The sequence below is a fragment of the Cervus elaphus genome, chromosome 23 (assembly GCF_910594005.1).
Source record: "Cervus elaphus chromosome 23, mCerEla1.1, whole genome shotgun sequence".
In the NCBI taxonomy this organism is placed as follows: Eukaryota; Metazoa; Chordata; class Mammalia; order Artiodactyla; family Cervidae; genus Cervus; species Cervus elaphus.
In genome coordinates, this window is record NC_057837.1 from 41,819,236 (window position 1) to 41,838,300 (window position 19,065).

At 52.8% G+C, this 19,065-nt stretch overlaps 1 protein-coding gene across 1 annotated transcript; it reads right to left on the minus strand.

The window, feature by feature from the left end:
* Window positions 1-10,910: 10,910 nt before the first annotated feature.
* Window positions 10,911-14,626, minus strand: THBD (thrombomodulin). Its single transcript, XM_043884120.1, has one exon. It carries the CDS (start codon window positions 14,455-14,457, stop codon window positions 12,721-12,723), a length of 1,737 nt encoding a protein of 578 aa, XP_043740055.1. The 5' UTR covers window positions 14,458-14,626; the 3' UTR covers window positions 10,911-12,720.
* Window positions 14,627-19,065: the final 4,439 nt, after the last annotated feature.

Sequence of the window (19,065 nt, forward strand, 5' to 3'; positions counted from 1 at the left end):
CAGTTCATCAGTACTGGGCTGGGGGGGCCAGGAGGCCACTGCCTCCAGAGGCTGGGTTCCCAAGGGCCAGCACCACCCGCTGCAGAACTTCCCAGGGCACACCCCTACTTTGGAAATTCTTCCGCACCCTGTACAAACTAACAGAGAGGGCTGGGGCTGGGGGCTACTGGACGGGTGTCCAGCCTGGGATAGTCCAGCCTGGGGGTGTGAAGTCACACTCTCTGGAGTTTAGGAGAAGACTACCCCTGCTGGGTGCTCCCCTAAAAACCACCTGCTTCGTGCAGTCTGTGTCCAGCCCCAGGAACACTGGAGCCCCTCTGACTTCCCCTCTCCCCGGGATTCTGACTTTTCGAAGGAAGTTTGCAAGGGGGCAGGACCCTCTGAGAACTGGTCTAGGATGTGAATCTTTCCTGAAACTCTGGCTGTTTTTCATGGGGAGGGAACAGAGGGTGTTGGGAGGAGTGACCACATGTATGTGACTTGTTACAGCAACTCTGCCTGAGACAGAACCATCTGGAGGGTGGAAGCAGCCAGCACCCCTGCTTGGCCCAGACTTTCTGCCTGTGGTGGGGATACAGGATGTTCAGAAAGAGGAGGTGGAAGGGAGATGCCTCCAAACACTCCTTCTTGGTTGCTGTTCCGAGGCCCTTGTGCAGAGAGGTATTGGTGTGTGACAGCCCGGGACCCCGACTTTGTCAAACCCCCAGTGCCCCAATGCCTGCTTGCAATCACAGGTGTCACCCTAGTCGTCCTGGGCCAGGAGCCAGCTTCCTGTGAGTAGGAAAGGTTTGGAGAGACCTGGCATGTGTTTGTTATGAGACATGAAACCAGGTCAATAAAAAAGAAGAAGCCAGGAAGATAAATGCCATCTAGTTCCAACAGTGGAGTTTTTTGCACCCATCCACCCACTGGTATGAGAGCAAGAGACCTCCTCACGGCAGCGATGCACACGGTGATGGCCGTGGGGGGAATCTGGGCAGGCAGATGGAAACCAGCCCAGATTTTGGTTGGAGGAGGCAGCTCTATCACCCCCTAATAAAAAAGAGTCGACATTCAGTAAAACATCAGCCAGATGTAGATAATAAACAGATGGAGGCCGAACACAGTAAAAGGCCATAACTTTTTGCCTGATATTAACCCAAGGATAAATTATCTTTCCCCAAAGGACAGAGTCAGCTTAAGAGGAGCTTCAGTCCTGTTTTCTGCCAAAAGTGGAGGCGGGGGCTGCAGAGATGCGTGTGGGGCTCCTGCAGGGGGCTGGGCGGCAAACGGGCTAATCCCTGTGCAGGGAGCGTCCTGGGGCCCGGGCTCAGCTCAGCCAAGGACCCTTCTGGGTCTGGCTGGCCAGTCCTGGCGGCAAGAGGAAGATACTAGAGCGGGAGGGGAGCTGGCCCCCGAGAAGAGGCCCCCTCCACTCCCCCGAGTGTCTGCCTCGTGGAGCTCACAGCTTCCTGGCAGGAAAGTTTCAAGAGAAAAAGTCCTGGGCCTGCCTTAGCCCAGGACCTGCTGGACTTGGGTCTCCTCAGACACCCTGCAGGCGCCAAGGTGGACACAGAGGGTGCTGGAAGGCTAAAGAAAGCCCGAAGAACAGGGCAAGGCCAGAGGGGAACCCTCCACCACCACCTCCTACTTCCCCGGTGGGCAAGGGCTCCTCCCTCAAAGCCAGGGCAGGAGGAAAAGCAGAACAAGACCCTTCCCTGAAGCTCTCGGGCCAAAGCCAGGCTTCACGGATGTGAGCAGGCACCTGGTATTCTGGAAACAGGCAGGAGAGCTGAATTCTGGTCCTGGATCCAGCGTCCTGTGACCCGGTCAGTGGCTGAACCCAGGTCCTCAAGTTCTGCCTGTAAAATCAGGAGAGACATCTCCAGCCTAACCTTAGGGATTTTTCCACATGGCTGCAGATGCCATTTTCTCCTTTACTGGATGAAAAAAAGAAACAGCCTTAAAAGTGACCATTGGACACTTACTCCCTCACATGGCCAGCCAGCCCAGTGACCCAGAAGCATGATCAGCGGGAGTCAGTGAGTCGCGTGGGCTGGAGTCTAGGTGGACACACAGATGCTTAGAGTCTGCCCCAGGGTGGTCTCCATCTGTCTCAGAGAGAAAACATGTAGACAACTCTGCACTACAGACTGGAGACGTGGCTGTGGGCTGGAAGCTCCTAACAAAGGCGTGAACCCCACCCACACACATATACACGCACGCACTCACACACACACACATGCACGCAGACACACCCAGACCACCTCCGACCTGGCAGTATGCCCTGGAATCACCTTGGACACCTGGAGTCAGTCAGTTGCTGGGGCTGCGTGTAACCGTAACCTCCTGGCAGCCTTTGAAAGTCAACCGTGTCTTTGTTCCATGGTGCCTGGCGATGCCTGGCAGGGTGGACACTTGGTACAAGTGGCTGAGCTGAGCGGCGTGAACCACACAGGTTGATGGCAGCTAGGCGCGTGGTTCCCCGGTGCGGGCAGTGATCTGAATGGGCCTGGGCTCCAGGTCTCTGCCCCAGCCCTGAGTGGGGCTTGGGGCCTCTCTTCAGCCTCCTGCAGTGATTCTCACGGGGCACACTCTCTGGCATGCAAGACTGGGCACCGACCCAGAGTCCTGGCAACGCTCATGCTCTGCTGAGTAATTTGGTTTTTTTTTGGCTATGTTGGGTCTCCACTGAGCTCTCTAGATGTGGTGCTCAGGCTTAATTGCTGTACGGCATCTCAATTCCCATCTAGGATCTTAGTTCCCAGGCGAGGAATTGAACCTGCGTCCCCTGCATTGCAAGGAATGTTCTTAACTACTGCACCACCCACCAGGGAAGTCCCTTGCCTGAGTATTTTGTGTTATTAACAGACTGAAATCTAAATACAACTTTCTTTCATCCTGCAGGAGGGGGAGACCAAGTGCTGTACAAACATCTATTCTGATTCTTTGGACGTCCTGAAGTCTATATTTTAATTTCACCTGAATTATGAGTAATTTCGAATACTGTAACTTATTATCACAGGGGAAAAAGAGCCTTTTCCCCCTGAATAAATGCAACCTTTTCAACTTAGTTGGTGATGATTGAAAGCAAGGTGACAGAAAGAAAAGTCACTGGGAGGCAGGGGACCTCCTCGCCCGCTGACACAGTGGACAGTGGTGTAACCTCGCTGAGCCTCAGTTTCCCACCCGAAATGTGCACAAAGCCTCAGGTCCCACCTGAGACTGAGTTTCAACTTCTTCCCAGCTGCAACGCAACTTCATCAAGGAAACAGGAGTGGGGTGCTGAGGCGGTAGGAGGGGATTATGGCATACCTCTGTGTGTACCGCTCTCTTCACCACTTGTTAAAAATGAGCATTGACACTGCCTTTGACCTTGGAGTCACGAATCATGTGGTGGAGAGGGGGGCTGTCTTCTTTGTCAGCTGCAGGGCCTTTTCAACTCTCGGGCTTAACAACTTGGCAGCTACGAGTCATGCCAAGCGTTTGCCGGGAATGAGCTAGAGCGCTAGAGCCAGCTGTAGGAACAAGGGTCTTCGCTGCATAAAACCCTCCCTTGAGCTCTGAGGACACCTGCACGTTTTACTGGCCTAGGGCATCCGCCATGTAGACACCCTCTGACCCCAGTCCTCCTCCACTTATCAAGACCAGGAGGTCCCAGCTTGTGGCTGCATCAAGAATGAAAACATTTTCATCCCGCGTAGAAACAGCCTTCAGGCACCTTCCACCAGTGAACTAGCTTTACTTTTTAAAACTGCCTTTGATTTGTTGTGCAGTGACCAGCCAGGCATTTAATTTTTTGCAGATGATCAGGAGATGGTATTCGCATGTGACAGGTGATCACTCATCAAAATTCTTGCCCAGTTGGTCAGCACTATGTTTTCAGCAAACATGAACGCAGTTTGCACATTTATCTTTAAATTCTTGCCTTCACTTTCACCATAAAATTGCCCTACCTGGCACATGGTAGGTGTCAACGCTGATATCAAAGGGAAAAACAACCACACGAGGTCTGCGTTGGCTGTGCTACCTCAGAAATCAGACTTGGCAGCTTGAAGAGTGGCTGGGAAAATTCCTGCAAACCTGCCCATCGAAGCTGTTCTCTGCCAGGCCATTGAAACTGTGAATCATTCCCACCCCCGCCCTCCTTCTCCCTAAGGAGATAACTGAATAACCTCCAACTCCGTCAGCACAAATGTCAGAACCCAGAGGCCTGTCCTGTTGCACCTGGTCAGCGGGCACCATGCCCAGTGGCTCTGCTCTGGGAAGGCAAGTGTGGAGCTCAGGGGAGGCAGGCTGACCGCGCGCCCCGTACCAAGTCTATCAGGGCAGGGCGGTGGGGGAGGCTCTGTGGATGGGGCCCTGCCCTCTTGGAGCCTGGAGGCTGCTTAGTGGTCACCCCTTGCATTAATCTTGAATTAATCTTGAATCTGGAGAAGACTCTGGAGAGTCCCTTGGACTGCAAGGAGATCCAACCAGTCCATCCTAAAGGAAATCAGTCCTGAACATTCATTGGAGGGACTGAGGCTAAAGTTGAAATTCCAGTACTCTGGCCACCTGATTCGAAGAACTGACTCATTGGGAAAGACCCTGATGCTGGGAAAGACTGAAGGCAGGAGGAGAAGGGGGAGACAGAGGACGAGAGGGATGGATGGCATCACTGACTCGATGGACATGAGCTTGAGTAAGCTCCGGGAGTTGGTGATGGACAGGGAAGCCTGGTGTACTGCAGTCCATGGGGTCGCAAAGAGTCGGACACAACTGAGCGACTGAGCTGAACTGAACTGGCATTTATCTGATAAGCCCAGGAACGAGAGTATACTTCTAGGCCAAAATAAGAAGCATCAGGGATCAGGCCTCTTCGAGGTGAGGCACCCAAGGACCCTACTTTGGGCAGGGCAGCCTCCCCAGGAAGGCTGTGGGGGGCCACATCCTCCGTGGGCTACACGGGAGTCACCAGGACTATAGGGCTTGGCAGAAGGGCCAAATCAGAGGGGACGATGGGTCCCGGCGGCTGAGAGTGTCCAGTGTGACAGGAACAGAGCCCAGTGATTGCTGATCAGTGGGACACGTTGGCAGATGAGGACCAGAGGCTCCCCACTGGGGATTTAGGCAGTGGGACAGCAGTGACAATGAGACGCATGGGTCCACCTGGCCAAGCAGCCATAGACAATTCCAAGTCCCTACAAAACCAGGGCACATGTGCCTCCATTTTTCAGGGGGAGGTTGGCCGAGGAGTCTGTCCTCATCATTTTAAAGCTTTAAAATCATTTTATCACCAACGAGGCAGGGTCCCAGGTCTTGTGACTAGACTAGCCTAGTGTCTATCAGGGTGGGCCTCTTTTGAAAATGAGGGAACCAAATTAAAAACAAAAATCCAAGATCACCAACCATGTTGCCTAGAAGGGGAGCCCTGACCACCGAAATAAGACCCGAGGCTTCCTAGCGGCTGAGGTGTGGACGGTGCGCCAGGTGAGAGGACAGATTTGGGGGCACGGAACAGGAATGGGTCACTGGTCACTGACCCAGCATGGCCACAAGGAAGCTGTGGGACCCCTGGAGACAGGGCAGAGCAAGAGCGTCCAGCCTGGGTGTGTGGGGCCAGCCTGGGAGGCTCGGTGCTCAGATGGAGACCCAGTGGCACAGGAGGAGGATGGAGGTGCTGCTCCGGGGAGCTGGGGTGTATTTGGGGGGATTGCACTTGCTTGTTTTTGTAATTTTTTAAAATTTGCTTTTAATTGAAGGGTAATCGCTTTACAGCATTGTGTTGGTTTCTACCAAACATCAACATAAATCAGCCACAGGTTCACCATGTTGAACATCCCTCCCACCTCCCTCCCCATCCCACCCCTCTAGGTTGTTACTGAACCCTGGTTTGAGTTCCCTGAGTCAAGCAGCAAGTTCCCACTGGTGTTTCTATTTTTTTTTTTTCCATCCAGCTTTCTTTAGCCATTCCAAGGAGGCTGTGGTTTCTTTTGAAACCATTATGGGAGTATAGTTTATATATGGTAAAACTGCATTACTGACTCAATGGACATGGATTTGAGCAAACTCTGGGAGACAGTGGAGGACAGAGGAGCCTGGTGGGCTAGAGTCCATGGGGTTGCAAAGAGTCAGACATGACTGAGGGATTAAACAACAGCAACAAAATTCACTCCTTTTAGGTGTATGGGTCTACGCATTTTGACACTGAGAAGGCTGGTCTCCAGGTGATGACAGAAGATTCCAGGAGGACAAGGAGACCCCGCCTGAAGTTGAGTGTGCAGCAGAGGGGCTTCCCAGGGAGGGGTGGCTCATGACAGTCTTATCTGGGGGAAGGTTATTTCAGGTGTAGGCAGGGGAGATGTCTGCCCTAGGGTGGAGGGCATTAACATCATGGACCCCAGTTTGGAATCTTGATCTTCTTCACTGGATTCCTGAAACCCTTCCGCTTCTGCCACCCCATTTGTTTCCAGTGGGTGTGACTGAACTAACCATCCCCAGGGCTCCTTCTATCTTTCGCAATCACACTTTCAAAATATGCTGAGGAGGATTTTGATTCTGTTAAAATCTGATGTTAAAACAATATTTTATTTCTCTGGTGAGAGGAAATCTGTTGTTTGCCTACATCTGAACCTGCTGACCAAAAAAAAGGAAGAAGGGCGCTCTCAAAACAAAAGGAGACAGCGCTGAACCCGGGCACACGTTCTGAATAAGACAGACAGGCAGAAGTGGGCGTAGCCTGTGTTGTTTTATGAAGAAATGCCAAGAAAGTCAGGGATGTTTTCAGATGAGCTTGCTGTCCCCCACCGCGTCAGGACAACCATGGAGACGTGTTTTTCCATCTTTTCTGTGACCTCGGTTTTCCTTGAAGGGATGACATAATAATTAACCCTGATTCAACACACAATCAGTGTGAACTTAGGGGTCTTCTGCCCCCTGCTCTGTCCACAAGGGAAGGTCACGCCCAGGAGCCTCAGGAAGGGCTGTGGCTGTGTGGGTGTGGGGAGGCACATGGGGTACCTTGAACAGCACATCTTTACTTCCTGTTCCCTGAAATGTTTCGTTTCACGTCTTTACACTCTCCAGCGGGCTGAAAGGATTCGGGCCCCAGCACGGGGTGAATGACCAGGGTCTGGGAAGACACGTGAGCTGGGTTTTGTTAAAACCTCTTGGTGAAAGGGAAGAGAGGACGTCGGTCTGGTCGATCCTTGGAAAATCTTGTCTTTGGATTCGAACTGACAACACAGGACCCTCATCTTGGGGAGATTGTATGGAGGAGCGGAGGGGCGGGAGGAGGGCATATGGATTGTCGGAGTGGAAACCAACTTCGTGTGGCCTGTTGTGTAGACGAGCCCAACATCAGAAGAGGAAACTTTCTGGTGTCGTGAAAATATTCTGTGTATTGATGACGGCAGTGTCTCCACAAATGTGTGTTCTTCAGGACTCATGACATACTCACCAATTGAAAGGGAGGGAGCAAGTTTTGGTGTATGTCAGTTGTATGGTGGTTTGAAGAAGAAATCACGGGCATTAACCCCCACCCACCAGGGCCTGCAGATACTAACACTCCTGGTCCCCCAGCAGTGGGCAAATGCCCCTCGGGCCTTAGGCTCTTCTTTCCCTACAGAGAGGATGGCAACCAGAGGACCCGGGGGGGCCAGAAACCCCCTCACGGGATCATAACACTGCGTTCCCTGAGAGGAGGGAGGTGGCAGCAAGAGCTGGTCTGAGTGGCCACTTCAGCCAGAGATTCAGTCCCGGAGACCTGTGACTCCCTGGTTGGGAGCTGGGTGCCCCCTGTAGCAGACAGACGGCTGGAGGGGCTGGGTCCCTCCGTGACCGTCCTGGACACAGGGCTGGTCCCTTGCTTTGAACTGAAGATTCTTTCCTCTTCGGCAGGTTCCCCTTTAGTGTGACTAGATGTGGTGGTTGGGGTGGGAGTTGCTTCAGGCTGTGGTCGTCCCTCCTCTGTGGTTTCCCTGGGAGCATGGATGACAGGGGAAGGAGGGCCCTGCTCCCCCATTCTCTGAGGGGCCTGCGGGCAGGGCGAGTTGGGCTCTGAGATGGAGTTTACACCTGAGGACGTGCTTCATCTCTGCTATGTCACCCACCCCACCTGCTGCTCTGCCCCATGCCTGAGATCCCAGGAGGACACGTGTCTGGGGGGCAGCGGCCCTTCCAAGTGACCACATGACACCTGGAAAGAACCCTTGCCACATACTGAAAAGCTTGCAGTTGCCCTCAAGCCACTCCAGATCTCAACACTTCTTTTTCTTTCCCCACTTACACACCCACCAGTTCGATGGTGCATATGCTTTGTTACGGGGCACCCACCCGGGCCAGCTCCCCTCGTCCAGTCCCCATACAAACTCCAGGGGGCCCTGCCAGCACCCTATTTACAGCTTGATGGTTATTTTTGGCTGGGCCTTGTGGTTTGTGGGATTTCAGTTCTCCAGCCACGGGACTAAACCCAGGCCGAGGCAGTGAAAACCCCGAGTCCCAACCACTAGGCCACCAGGAACTCCCAGCCTTGGAGGCCGCGTGGTGCCTGTGGTCGTGTGACTGCCATGTCAGGCTGAGACTCACGTCCAGGGTGGCATGACACCCGCACTCCTTGTTGGCCCCGAAGGATGCTTAGAATGCAGACTGTGCATGTGTTGCCCATGGGGACATGTACCTAAGTCTAGAAGCAGCTGTAGAAGAAATCTTCTCAAATGATTCCAGTGGGTAAATGGATCACCCGACAGCTCTTAAAGAGACTGACTCCTTGAGTGGCGCGTTTGCACAGAGAATAGAATTTAACATCTCTAAGCTGACCCACGGCCCCCTTCCACTTTTCTCTCTGCATCCCACCTCTGCAGCCTTGTCGTGGACCCCCTCCTCCTCGCCCACCTCACGCCAACCCTCTGCCAAGGCTCTTCCAGCACGAGGTCTCTGGCCTGCTGTGCCCACCACCTGGGCTGCTCTGTCCTGCACTCTGCCTGGGACCAGCCCTGCTCCTCCATCAGCCCAGCGTGTGTCCACTGGCCCAGTGGCCTCTCCAGCCCTGTCTCTCTGGGCTCCTCTTCCCTGCTCCCACCGTGGTTTCAGAGGCAAATACAGTTTTGCAGTGGTCGGGAGGGGCTCATTGGTTGTATGATGTCTCCTCCGCAAGAACTGGAGCTTCTCAAGGCAGGGGGGTGCTCACTGTGTCTCACCCCCCACCCCCCACCCCAAGACAGAGAGCGCATGCTCAATAAATATGTGCTGAACTGATCCAAAGGGTTTGGTCTGAGAACAACAAAAAAAAAGCCGCGTGAGCCGTCAGATCAAATTCTGACTCCTCCAGCCTGGCCTCCTTCCCCAGGCCCCGTAAGCCCTGGAACACTACCCGCAAACACACACCACACACCCTGCTGAGTCCGGGAGGCCTGGATTCAACCACGTGAACAAGAGGCAGGGCTTACAGCCCGTTTCACAAGGGCCACCCACTCTGGTCTGAAGGGCTGAGGACTTGTTAACTGACTTGTTCATATGGCGTCTTTTTAGAGAGAGGCTGAGGTTTGACAACCTCAATTTCAGATGAAGCCTATAGGTGGGGAGGTGCTTCTCCCATGGGACAGAAAGTGAAGGGCCTCAGCAGGGTCGACACCCGCCCCACCAGTGTCCTCGGGTCCAAGATGCCCCGGTGACGGTTCTTGCCTCTGAGTCTTGAGCACTCGCTTTGGTTTTCTTGTGTTCTTGAAAAAATATCCCTCTTTGGAGGAAGACATCCTAAAGCAATGAGCCTTTTTTTAAAAAGAAAGACACTTACATGATATTTATTTGGCCTCACTGGGTGGCATTTAAAATCTTAGCTCCCTGACCAGTGATGGGACCCATGCTCCCTGCAGAGGAAGCACGGAGTCTTCCTTGGACTGCCAAGGAGTGCCAAGCAATGAGCTTTTGAAAGTGAGTTTGACAGCTCCTTGGAAGCAGGCCCTTTGGAAAAAATAGAAGGCCAGGCAGTAAGGACAATAGGTAAGGTGTCACTCTCCCCTCCCCACCCCTAGCACGATTCATTGGCACCTGCTTTGCCCCCACTCATGGAATTCTTTCTTCATGTGTACTTATTATTGAATCTGGTTTTTTGCTAGGCTTCCAGCTACTGAGAGCAACTGCTGCTCTGGCCATCTCAGGAAGGTATGCACCTGGGACCACCCAACCCTCACCACCATCCCCCCCTGCTCCCACACACCCCAAAGCCATCTCCTTCATCCAGAACAGTGTGTTGAAATCTTGCATTTCCATGACACCAATTACTCAGATTAAAACTGAGAAATTCAGCAGGATCCAAATATGTAAAAATATTTGGATATTTGACTAAATCCAATTTTCTTCCAACTTCTGCTTTCTGAAAACTTTCAAACACTGCATATAAAATTCAGCCAGTTTCACCATCCCAGGAAGAGGGACCCAAGATATGCATGTATTAAAAAGACAGTGTTTGTAATCTCCAAGAGAAATGAGGATGATTTCACACTGCATGAGACCTTGGTTTCTGAGACACAGGGTGACTTTTGTGTTTGAATATCTCTGAGACCAGATAATGCCGAACCATTTGTTGAGGGACACAGGGCCAAGATTCTGGAGATGTCCCAAGAAGGACTGCTTCTTTAACTCAGCCCAACAAATACTCCTATAGTGTATTTTAAAACACATAGGCATAAGTCCTGTGTATGAAGTTGTCATGGTTACAGAAGAAAAATAAATATTTGTGCACATAGACATAACATGAAGTCCTTCTACAGTGAAAACAATCTCCTCTGGAAAGACCTTCGAAAGTCAGTGATGAGCCAGAAGTGGATGGAGCTAGTAATGGAGTAGGGGGCAGCCTTTAAACGCACCTTTTGACATTTGCATTTTTCATAAGCTTTGTTTAGTAGCGTAAAATTAAGGGGCTGTGGGAGTGAGGTGAACAGACACAAAAACCAAGAGCACTGTTATTTATTTTCTACAAGTGACATCAAAAGCAGGAGTTTTGCCTGTGTTCTAGTTTATCTCCAATAAATAAATAACTATGTACAAATGTGTTGAGTTTACAAAACAATAGAGGAAAACCTTTGCATTACAAAAGATACATTTACATGATACATTTTTTCCCATACACTAAGCATTTCATTCCTAGCTTACTTGAACCAAAGACCCTGTGTAGCAATGTCTAAAGGTGTGTACCTAGGCTCTTCTACCAGAAAGCAAAGCTATAAAAGGAAAATTCCTCAGTTAATTCCTCAGTTTCTTGAATATAGGGCCTGACTTGGCCTGCTACTTATTACTCATATTTAATCTGTTCCAGGACGTTGGCAACTGTCTGGAACAGCTCTCCTCAAACATACGGAGCAGACAGCCCCCTGCTGAACTTGTTAAAATGCAGATTCTTGTGCAGTAGGTGGGATGGCGCCTGAGGGCATTTCTAACCAGCTTGCCGGGGCAGCTCCCGCCTCCCGGACTGCATTCCAAATGGCTGGGCTCAGAAAACTCTCCTCCAAAGTGGGAGAAATCCTGGAGGGCCTGATCAAGAAGAGGCCCTAACCGGCCATACTGCAGCCTCCATCCCCAAGCTCCCAAATTAAAAAAACCAGTAGAGCTGGTTTTATTTGGGCCCACAAATGATAAGGACCATGAGAGTCCAAACGGCCACTGGCCACTGGCCAATTCTGCAGCAGAAACTTTCTTACACTGTCTCCTGGGATGGGCTTCCATCTCCTCTCAATTCAGAGCAACCATTTTCAATATTTTCGCAAGTAACTAATAACAATCATAGGAAAAGACACTGCATAAGAAGCTTAATGACGACTACTTTCCAAATCAAAACTGCAACAACAGTAAAACCCAGGTTCATTGTTTGAAAATAAAAATGAAAATCTTGAGTTGAATTCCTAGGTCAGTCCAGCAACATGAGTCTAATAAATGCCCTTTATATTTTAACCTTTCTTAAAATGCTATTGCTCCGGAAGCCTGAAATCTCAGGATAAATTAGCAACTCTGGTGAAAGAACAGATTCTCAACCGTTCTTATTTCTAGTGTTTTTCTTTCTGTTTCACAAAGCAGTTCTGCCCAGGCAGACAGCTAAGAGCAGAAAAATAGGGTCCAACAGAGATAGGGTGGCTCAGGTAGGTCAGCCGACTTCCTGGAAGGGGAAAGTTGGGAGAAATGAAAAGGATGAAATGGGGCTTAGCTTCATAAACACAAGAGGGCTGGAAAAACTTCACCAAGATAGTGTAAGGATCCCATAACAAGTGGGAGCACACACATAAACAGAGCAGGAGGGAGAGGGGAGGGGAGGAAGGCAGGAGAGATACAAAGCAGGTATTGGAGACACACGGGGTAGGGAAAAAAGCAGAACAACAACAACAAAAATGTTTAAAAAATAAATATTGGGGTCATTATCCTTGACTCAGTGTCACTCATTAGTCCCCTGGAAGGACGTCTGCCCCCAGGCTGCCAACCAAGAACACGCACCCCCCACCCCGTGCCCCTTGATGAGGGCACAGGACACGTTGCAACCTGTCACAATGAAGCTGTCATCCCTGCTCGCTTGTCTGATGACATCACGGAAGTGGCTGGGGCCGAACTTCCAACAACCCCGTTCCTCTCCTCCATAGCCAAGTGCAGAAGCAGTGAAAGAAGAGGGGCGAGGGGTCTTCTATTCTGACCCCAGCTAAGGTGCTTGGGGCGGGGGAGTGGGAGAGAAAGGCTGCGGGGCCGGGAGGAGGGGAGGAAGTCCGGGTACCAGACTTCTCAGAGTTTCTGAGGTGTCCGCTCAGTCTTCACCTGCTGCAGCACCAGCTCCTTGGCGGGGACCCCGCACTTGTACTCCAGCTCCCCCCGCGAGGCGCCCTGCTTCTTGCGCAGGTGGCAAAGGAGAGCCAGAAGCGCCACCACCAGAGACAGGCTTGCGATGGAGATGCCCACGAGCACGCCCGAGTGCAGGGGGCCAGCAGGTGCCGGCGAGGGGCGTGCGGTGGCGCCCGGAGTCAGGCTGACTGGGGGCTCCCCAGAGCCGGCGTAGTCCTCCATGCTGCCCCGGTCCTCGTTCACCGGGATGGGGTCGCAGTCGGTACCAGTCTGGCCAGAGAGGGCCGAGTCAGGCCCACAGATGCACTGGTAAGTGCCGGGGAGGTTGTGGCATTGGCCAGGGCAGACGCCGTCGTCACACTCGTTGATGTCCGTGCACACGGAGCCCTCGTCTAGGATATAGCCGTCGGGGCAGCGGCAGATGGTCGGGTGGTGGGGGTCGCAGTCAGCCGGGCACGAAGTCTGGTTGCAGAACATCTGGCACCTGTGCGGGGCGCCGGGGACGGGCGCGAAGCCCTCAGCGCAGATGCACCGGTGTTCGGACCGGCCCACCGGCTGGCACTGGTACTCGCACTTGTTGCCAAAGCACGGGTCCACGGGATCCACGCACTCGCCGTCCACCAGGTCAAAGCCAGAGAAGCAGTGGCACTGGAAGCCACCCTTAGTGTTGACGCACCTGTGCGGGCACGGACTGGGCACCTGCGCGCAGTCGTCCACGTCCTCACATCGGTGCTGGTCGGCGGCCAGCTGGTAGCCCGCCTCGCAGATGCACGTGTAGTTGCCGAGCCCGTGGAGGTGGCAGAAGTGCTCGCAGAGTTGGTGGCACGGGTGCTCGGCCGGTGGCCCGCAGGAACGCCCGTCCGCCTGCAGGGCGGCGTCCGCCGGGCACAGGCAGTTCGAGGCGCCGGCACTCCCTTTGCACTCGTGCTGGCAGCCGCCGCGCTCGACGCCGCAGGCCCAGGCGCCCGGGGCTTCCCTGCTCCAGCGCCCCTCGGTCTCCCCCGGCGGCGCCGCGCACTCCAGCTCCACCCCGAGGGGCGCCACCGCGGCCGTGCTGCCCAGCGGCAGCGCCTGAAAGTCCGCGCCGCTGGCTCCGAAAGGGGTGCCGTAGGTGATGGAGAGGCCCGCCGCCGCCGTGGCGCCAGGCTCCACAGCCAGCGGCAGGCAGGAGGCGGCGAAGTGGAACTCGCAGAGGAAGCCGTCGGCCTCCGCATCGCACGGCCGCTCCTCCCAGGCGGACTCTCCGGGTGTCTGCGCCCCGGCCGCCGCCGAGACGGCGACGCACAGCGGACCGCAGAGGCGTGCCCCGTCGTCGAGAGGCCGCGCCCACCTGCTGAAGCTGGTGCGGTTGTCGCCCGTCACCCACTGGAAGCCGCGCAAGGGCCCGGAGTGCTCTGGGTCGTCGCAGCCCGGCGGGCGCTGCAGACCGATCCAGAGGAGCGGGCCGCCGTCGCTCAGGAGCAGGGAGATGACATCTCCGGCCACCGAGGAGCGCACGGTCATCAGGTGGCCCTGCAGGCGCTCGCAGACTCGGCTGGCGGCGAGGAAAGTCGCGGGGCCCTGGAAGACAGCGAAGCAGTCGAGATCAACGCACTGGCTCCCGAGGGGCTGCGGCTCAGGGGGCGCCGGGAGCCCCAGGCCGGCGGGGGCCAGCACGCCGAGGAGCAGGACGCGCAGCATAGTGTCCGCACGCCGCGCACAGGGGCCCGGCCGGGGCAGAGAGACGCGGGGAGCCCCGGCGACAGCTGCTCGCGTCTGTCTCCGACTTGGCGCGTCAGGCTGTAGCGAGGCAGTCTCTGACAGGCCACCAGACTCGGGCCCGAGTTTATAAGTGAGCGGCCCCCCTCCCTGGACGTTCGGGAAAAGGAAGGAAGTGCCTGGTGGGAAGGGCTGATGCTGCGTTCTCGGATTACTGGGTCCTCCGGACGCACTGCGCCCGCCCTCGCGCCCGGGATCACCTCGCCTGGGGATGAGTAAATTCGGCCCTGCCTGCGAGGTCCTCGGGCGGGGCCGGCAGTGCGGGCTCCCGGGGGACCCCGCACCTCTGTCTAGGGGGACCCGCCCCGCCACCCGGCCCCACGCGCGCCGCCCTACGAGGGGCTTAACACGCTACCCTCCTGAATCTCCTTGTCCTCTTTTCCTTCATCAGTGTTGTTACCAACTAATTCAAGGAAAGCCTAGATTGCGGATCTCTTGAAAGATGAGACTGGGAGAGGAGGGCTTAGAATTGGCGGGGAAGGGAGGGGGGGTTCCGTAATGCCTAGGACCTGCAGGGCTTCTGGAGAAGGTGCCCACCACCCAGAGGATTTGCAGAGGGGCTGCCTAGGGCTTGGCCTTGCACACACACACAAAATAACGCGCTCTCAAGGGGAGCTAGCCGACCGTTTCCGCCAGGGCGCCTAGTTCAGGAGAGCTGAGGCGCTTGGAGACAGAGGACGTGGGTGGGACCACCCTGTGCCAAGGAGGAGGACTGGCCTAACACCCGGACCCTGTGGGACCCACGAGTCCCTGAGCGCAAGCTGCCACGGCCAGACCTCCTCTCGTTGCGTAAGAAAGTCGCGGAGACACTGTCAGGGCCCAAGATCTCATCACCTTTCGGAAGTGGCGGCAGGCGAATTCCTGCGGACCCCTGTAGGGGAGCGAGTTAGCTTGAGTGGTCTGAGTTTGTCCAGCATCTCAGAGGGGCAGTGCAATTCGCACCCACAAAGGGACTCACGGCGTGCCCTCGCGGGGAGGGTCTGTCTTTGGGGGCTTGTCCCCAACAGATTAGATGGATACAGGGGCGCACTTGGTCCGTAAAGGACACGGACGAGGGGCGAGTAAGCGCGCGTGCGGGGTGGGGAGCTCTGGGAGAAGCAGACTGGAATCTGTCACTTTCGCGACCTTATCCGCTTACTCACTTGTCAGGAATGCGGAGGGGTCACTCCAAAGCCCAACCGAGAGTGGCAAATTTGTTTTTTGGTGTGTGTGTGTGTGTGTGTGTGTGTGTGTGTGTGTGTGTTTTAACACCCTATGCCATCCTCCTCTGCGGTCATTCACAGCGACGCGCCAGGTGGCGGCGCTGTTGAACTCTAAACGAAGCCAAAGAAACTTGGCGATCCCCGAAGTTGGGCTGAAAAGGTTTCTTATGCAGAGTCCTTTCCCCGGGCAGGACTCGCGGATCCCCTTCTGACCCGGGGTTCGGGCCCGCCACGTCCAGCAGAGCCCAGAACTTGCTGAAGAGCAGGACAGCGTGGCGTCGTCACGTGCGGAAGACAGACACCTGCTGGCGGAGGGACTGTACTGTCTGCAGTGACCAAGGGGGCGGGGGAGGACACCCCCGAAAGTGCAAGGGGACGGGGGGAGATACGCTTCACTATCCCGCTATCCCCGCGCCCCACGCAAAGGAACACGGACATTTGACGCTTCCTGGATTGGGCCAGATTGCACCTCTAGGAGGAGGAAAGACCTCTCCTCCCCACGCCACCGCCCCCGATCGGAGAGTCGCGCGGCCTGGGGTGGGTCCGGGCAGGCACTTGCCGGACATCCCACTGGCTTCGGAACCAAGTCAGGGGCCACGACTCCGCGCACCTCCGCCCTGGAGAGGCTGTCTCGGTGCAGCCGATCGGGGCGGGGCGGGGCTCCAGACAGGCTGTAACTCTCCACCTTAGAGACCTCAAAGGTGGACGCCTGAGACAGGAAGGGAGGCCGGGCCAGCCACACCCTTTGTGCCTCTTTTACAAAGGATTTCAGGACTGTGTTGGAGGAAGCCTTAAACAACGGGTGGGGCCCTCTGAGCCCGGGCCAGCCCTTAAAGGAGTCGAGGGACATTCCAGCGTCAGGTCTGGCCCCCACCAGGGTGGGTCACTTCTTGGATGGGTTCAAGGTGATTTGCCCATAAATAGCCAGAGCTTTATCAAGTGTGGGAGGCAACTTTTTTTCTTAAGAGACATTAAAGAAAAAAACAAAAACCAACTTTCTAATTCCAACATGAACACCTGTTCTTAGGTGTATTAACCCCTAGGTCCCCTGATGCTTGGAACCCATTCCAGTATTCTTGCCTGGGAAATCTCATGGACAGAGGAGCCTGGTGGGCTATAGCTACAGGCCATGGGGTCGCAAGAGTAGGACATGACTGAGTGACTAAACCACCAAACCCAACCCCTGGTGCAGATCCTGTTTGGCACTGTATCTCTCCGGAGCACCTGAGCAGCTGTCCCTGCTCTGACTTAGAATTTAAGCCTCTGAGGTGGGGTGATGAGTGGAAATACACAATTCCAGGTGCTCAGGGCTTCCAGGCTGTGAGATGCAGGGTTGACTCCCAATTGCTGGTGATAAAAGCACCCCACCCATGGAAACAACTGTCACTAGCACTTGAGGTTGTAGGGGAAGGAGGCATGTATAACTTATGCAATACAATAACCATAATCCCCTGTGGTTATTTAAACTAAAACTTATTAAAGTTAGAAATTCAGTTTTTCAGTCTCCCTAGCAAGTGCCCCACTATAGGGGCTAGTGATTATAAATTATACATTACCAAAGAGACACTTGATCATCACAGGAACTGCTTTTGGACCCTGCTGGTCCACACAAATGATATCAAGGAAGATATTTGTGGGGGCACGTGAGTATCCCTTCTAGGATTCCAAGTACACTGTCTTACAATCATTGTTGTTTTCAAGATAATGGTTGTAAAGACTGTCATCAGAGTCTAGAAGGGAAATGTTAAGAAGAGTGTAGAAACTGTTTTTGTTTTTGTTTAGTTGCTAAGTCCTTTCTGACTCTTTGTAACCTCACAGACGGTAGCACACCAAGCTCCTCTATCCTCCACCATCTCTCAGAGTTTGCTCAGATTCAGGTCCACTGAGTCGCTGACGCTATCTAACCGTCTCATCCTCTACCGCACCCTTCTCCTTTTGCCGTCAATCTTTCCCAGTATCAGGGTCTTTTCCAATGAGTCAGCTCTTCACATCAGGTAATCAAAGTTTTGAAGCTTCAGCTTTACCAACAGTCTTTCCAATGAGTATTCAGAGTTGATTTCCTTTAAGATTGACTGATTTGATCTCCTTGGTACTTGAATAATGAATACATTGGGCTTCCCTGGTGACTCAGTGGTAAAAAATCCACTTGCCAATGCTGGAGAGGCAGGTTCAATCCCTGGGTCAGATTGGAGAAGGAAATGGCAACACACACCAATATTCTTTCCTAGAAAATTCCATGGATGGAGGAGCCAGGCAGGCTACAGTCCATGGAGTTGCAAGAAGAGTCAGACACAACTTAGCAACTGAACAACAGTAAGTTAGTACATCAATATTATGTTTAACCTGGATGTTAATTATAATAATTTAGATATTAAGATGAAAGACATTTAAAAGGTAAGAACATCATGTGTGTAAGCCATAACAATATTAAAATGAAGACACAAAAATAAAGTCTCTGTGATGATGCAGCAACAAATGATTCTAGAAGTGGAAATTAAATGCCTGGTGAGCAAATGTTATTCAATAAACAACAGCCTGGCACCTAACAAGGTGCAGATTTTACTAAATTTTTGCTGTCAGCCAGACTTTCTTCAAGAAGCAAGATGAAAATTGACAGTCCTTTATTGGCCTATTTTTATAAAAGAAAATATGTTGCATCTACCCAAACCCAATATTTGATAACATATTTGATGGTGAAAGACTGAAAACTCTACCCCTAAGGTCAGAAACCAGACAAAGATGCCTGTTCCTGCCATAGGGTGCTGGAGGTTCTAGCTAGACTCTGTCCAGGGCAGTTCTGCATGGAAATGAAATAAAAGGCATCCAGATTTAAAAGGAAGATATAAAATTATCTCTTTATTGATCATATTGCCTTGCTTATATGTAGAAAATCCTAAGAAAACTATCCAAAAACCCTAAGATCTAATACACAGTTCAGCCTTACAGGAAATAAAATCAACACCTAAAAACCATTTGCATTTCTATATAGTAACAATGCACAAATTTAAAATGAAATTAGAAAACAATTTCATTTACAATAGCATTAAAAATAATTAACTACTTAGGAATAAATTTAACAGAAGAAGTGCAAAATACATACTTTGACAACTACAAACAATATTTGTAGTTTAAAATGTTTAAAGACATTTTAAAAGACCTAAATAAAGGAAACATTTTATGTTTATGGATTGGAAGATTTGATATGGTTAAGCTGACATAACTCCCAAAATTAATGTACAGAGTCAATACAATCTCTATTAAAATACCTGCTGATTTTTCTACAGAAATTGTCATGCTGATCCTAAAATTCACAAGGAAATTCGAGGGG

What these genes read in the sequence shown, in the direction of transcription:
- THBD (XM_043884120.1), bottom strand. Translation starts at nt 14,457, where the DNA reads ATGCTGCGCGTCCTGCTCCTCGGCGTGCTGGCCCCCGCCGGCCTGGGG.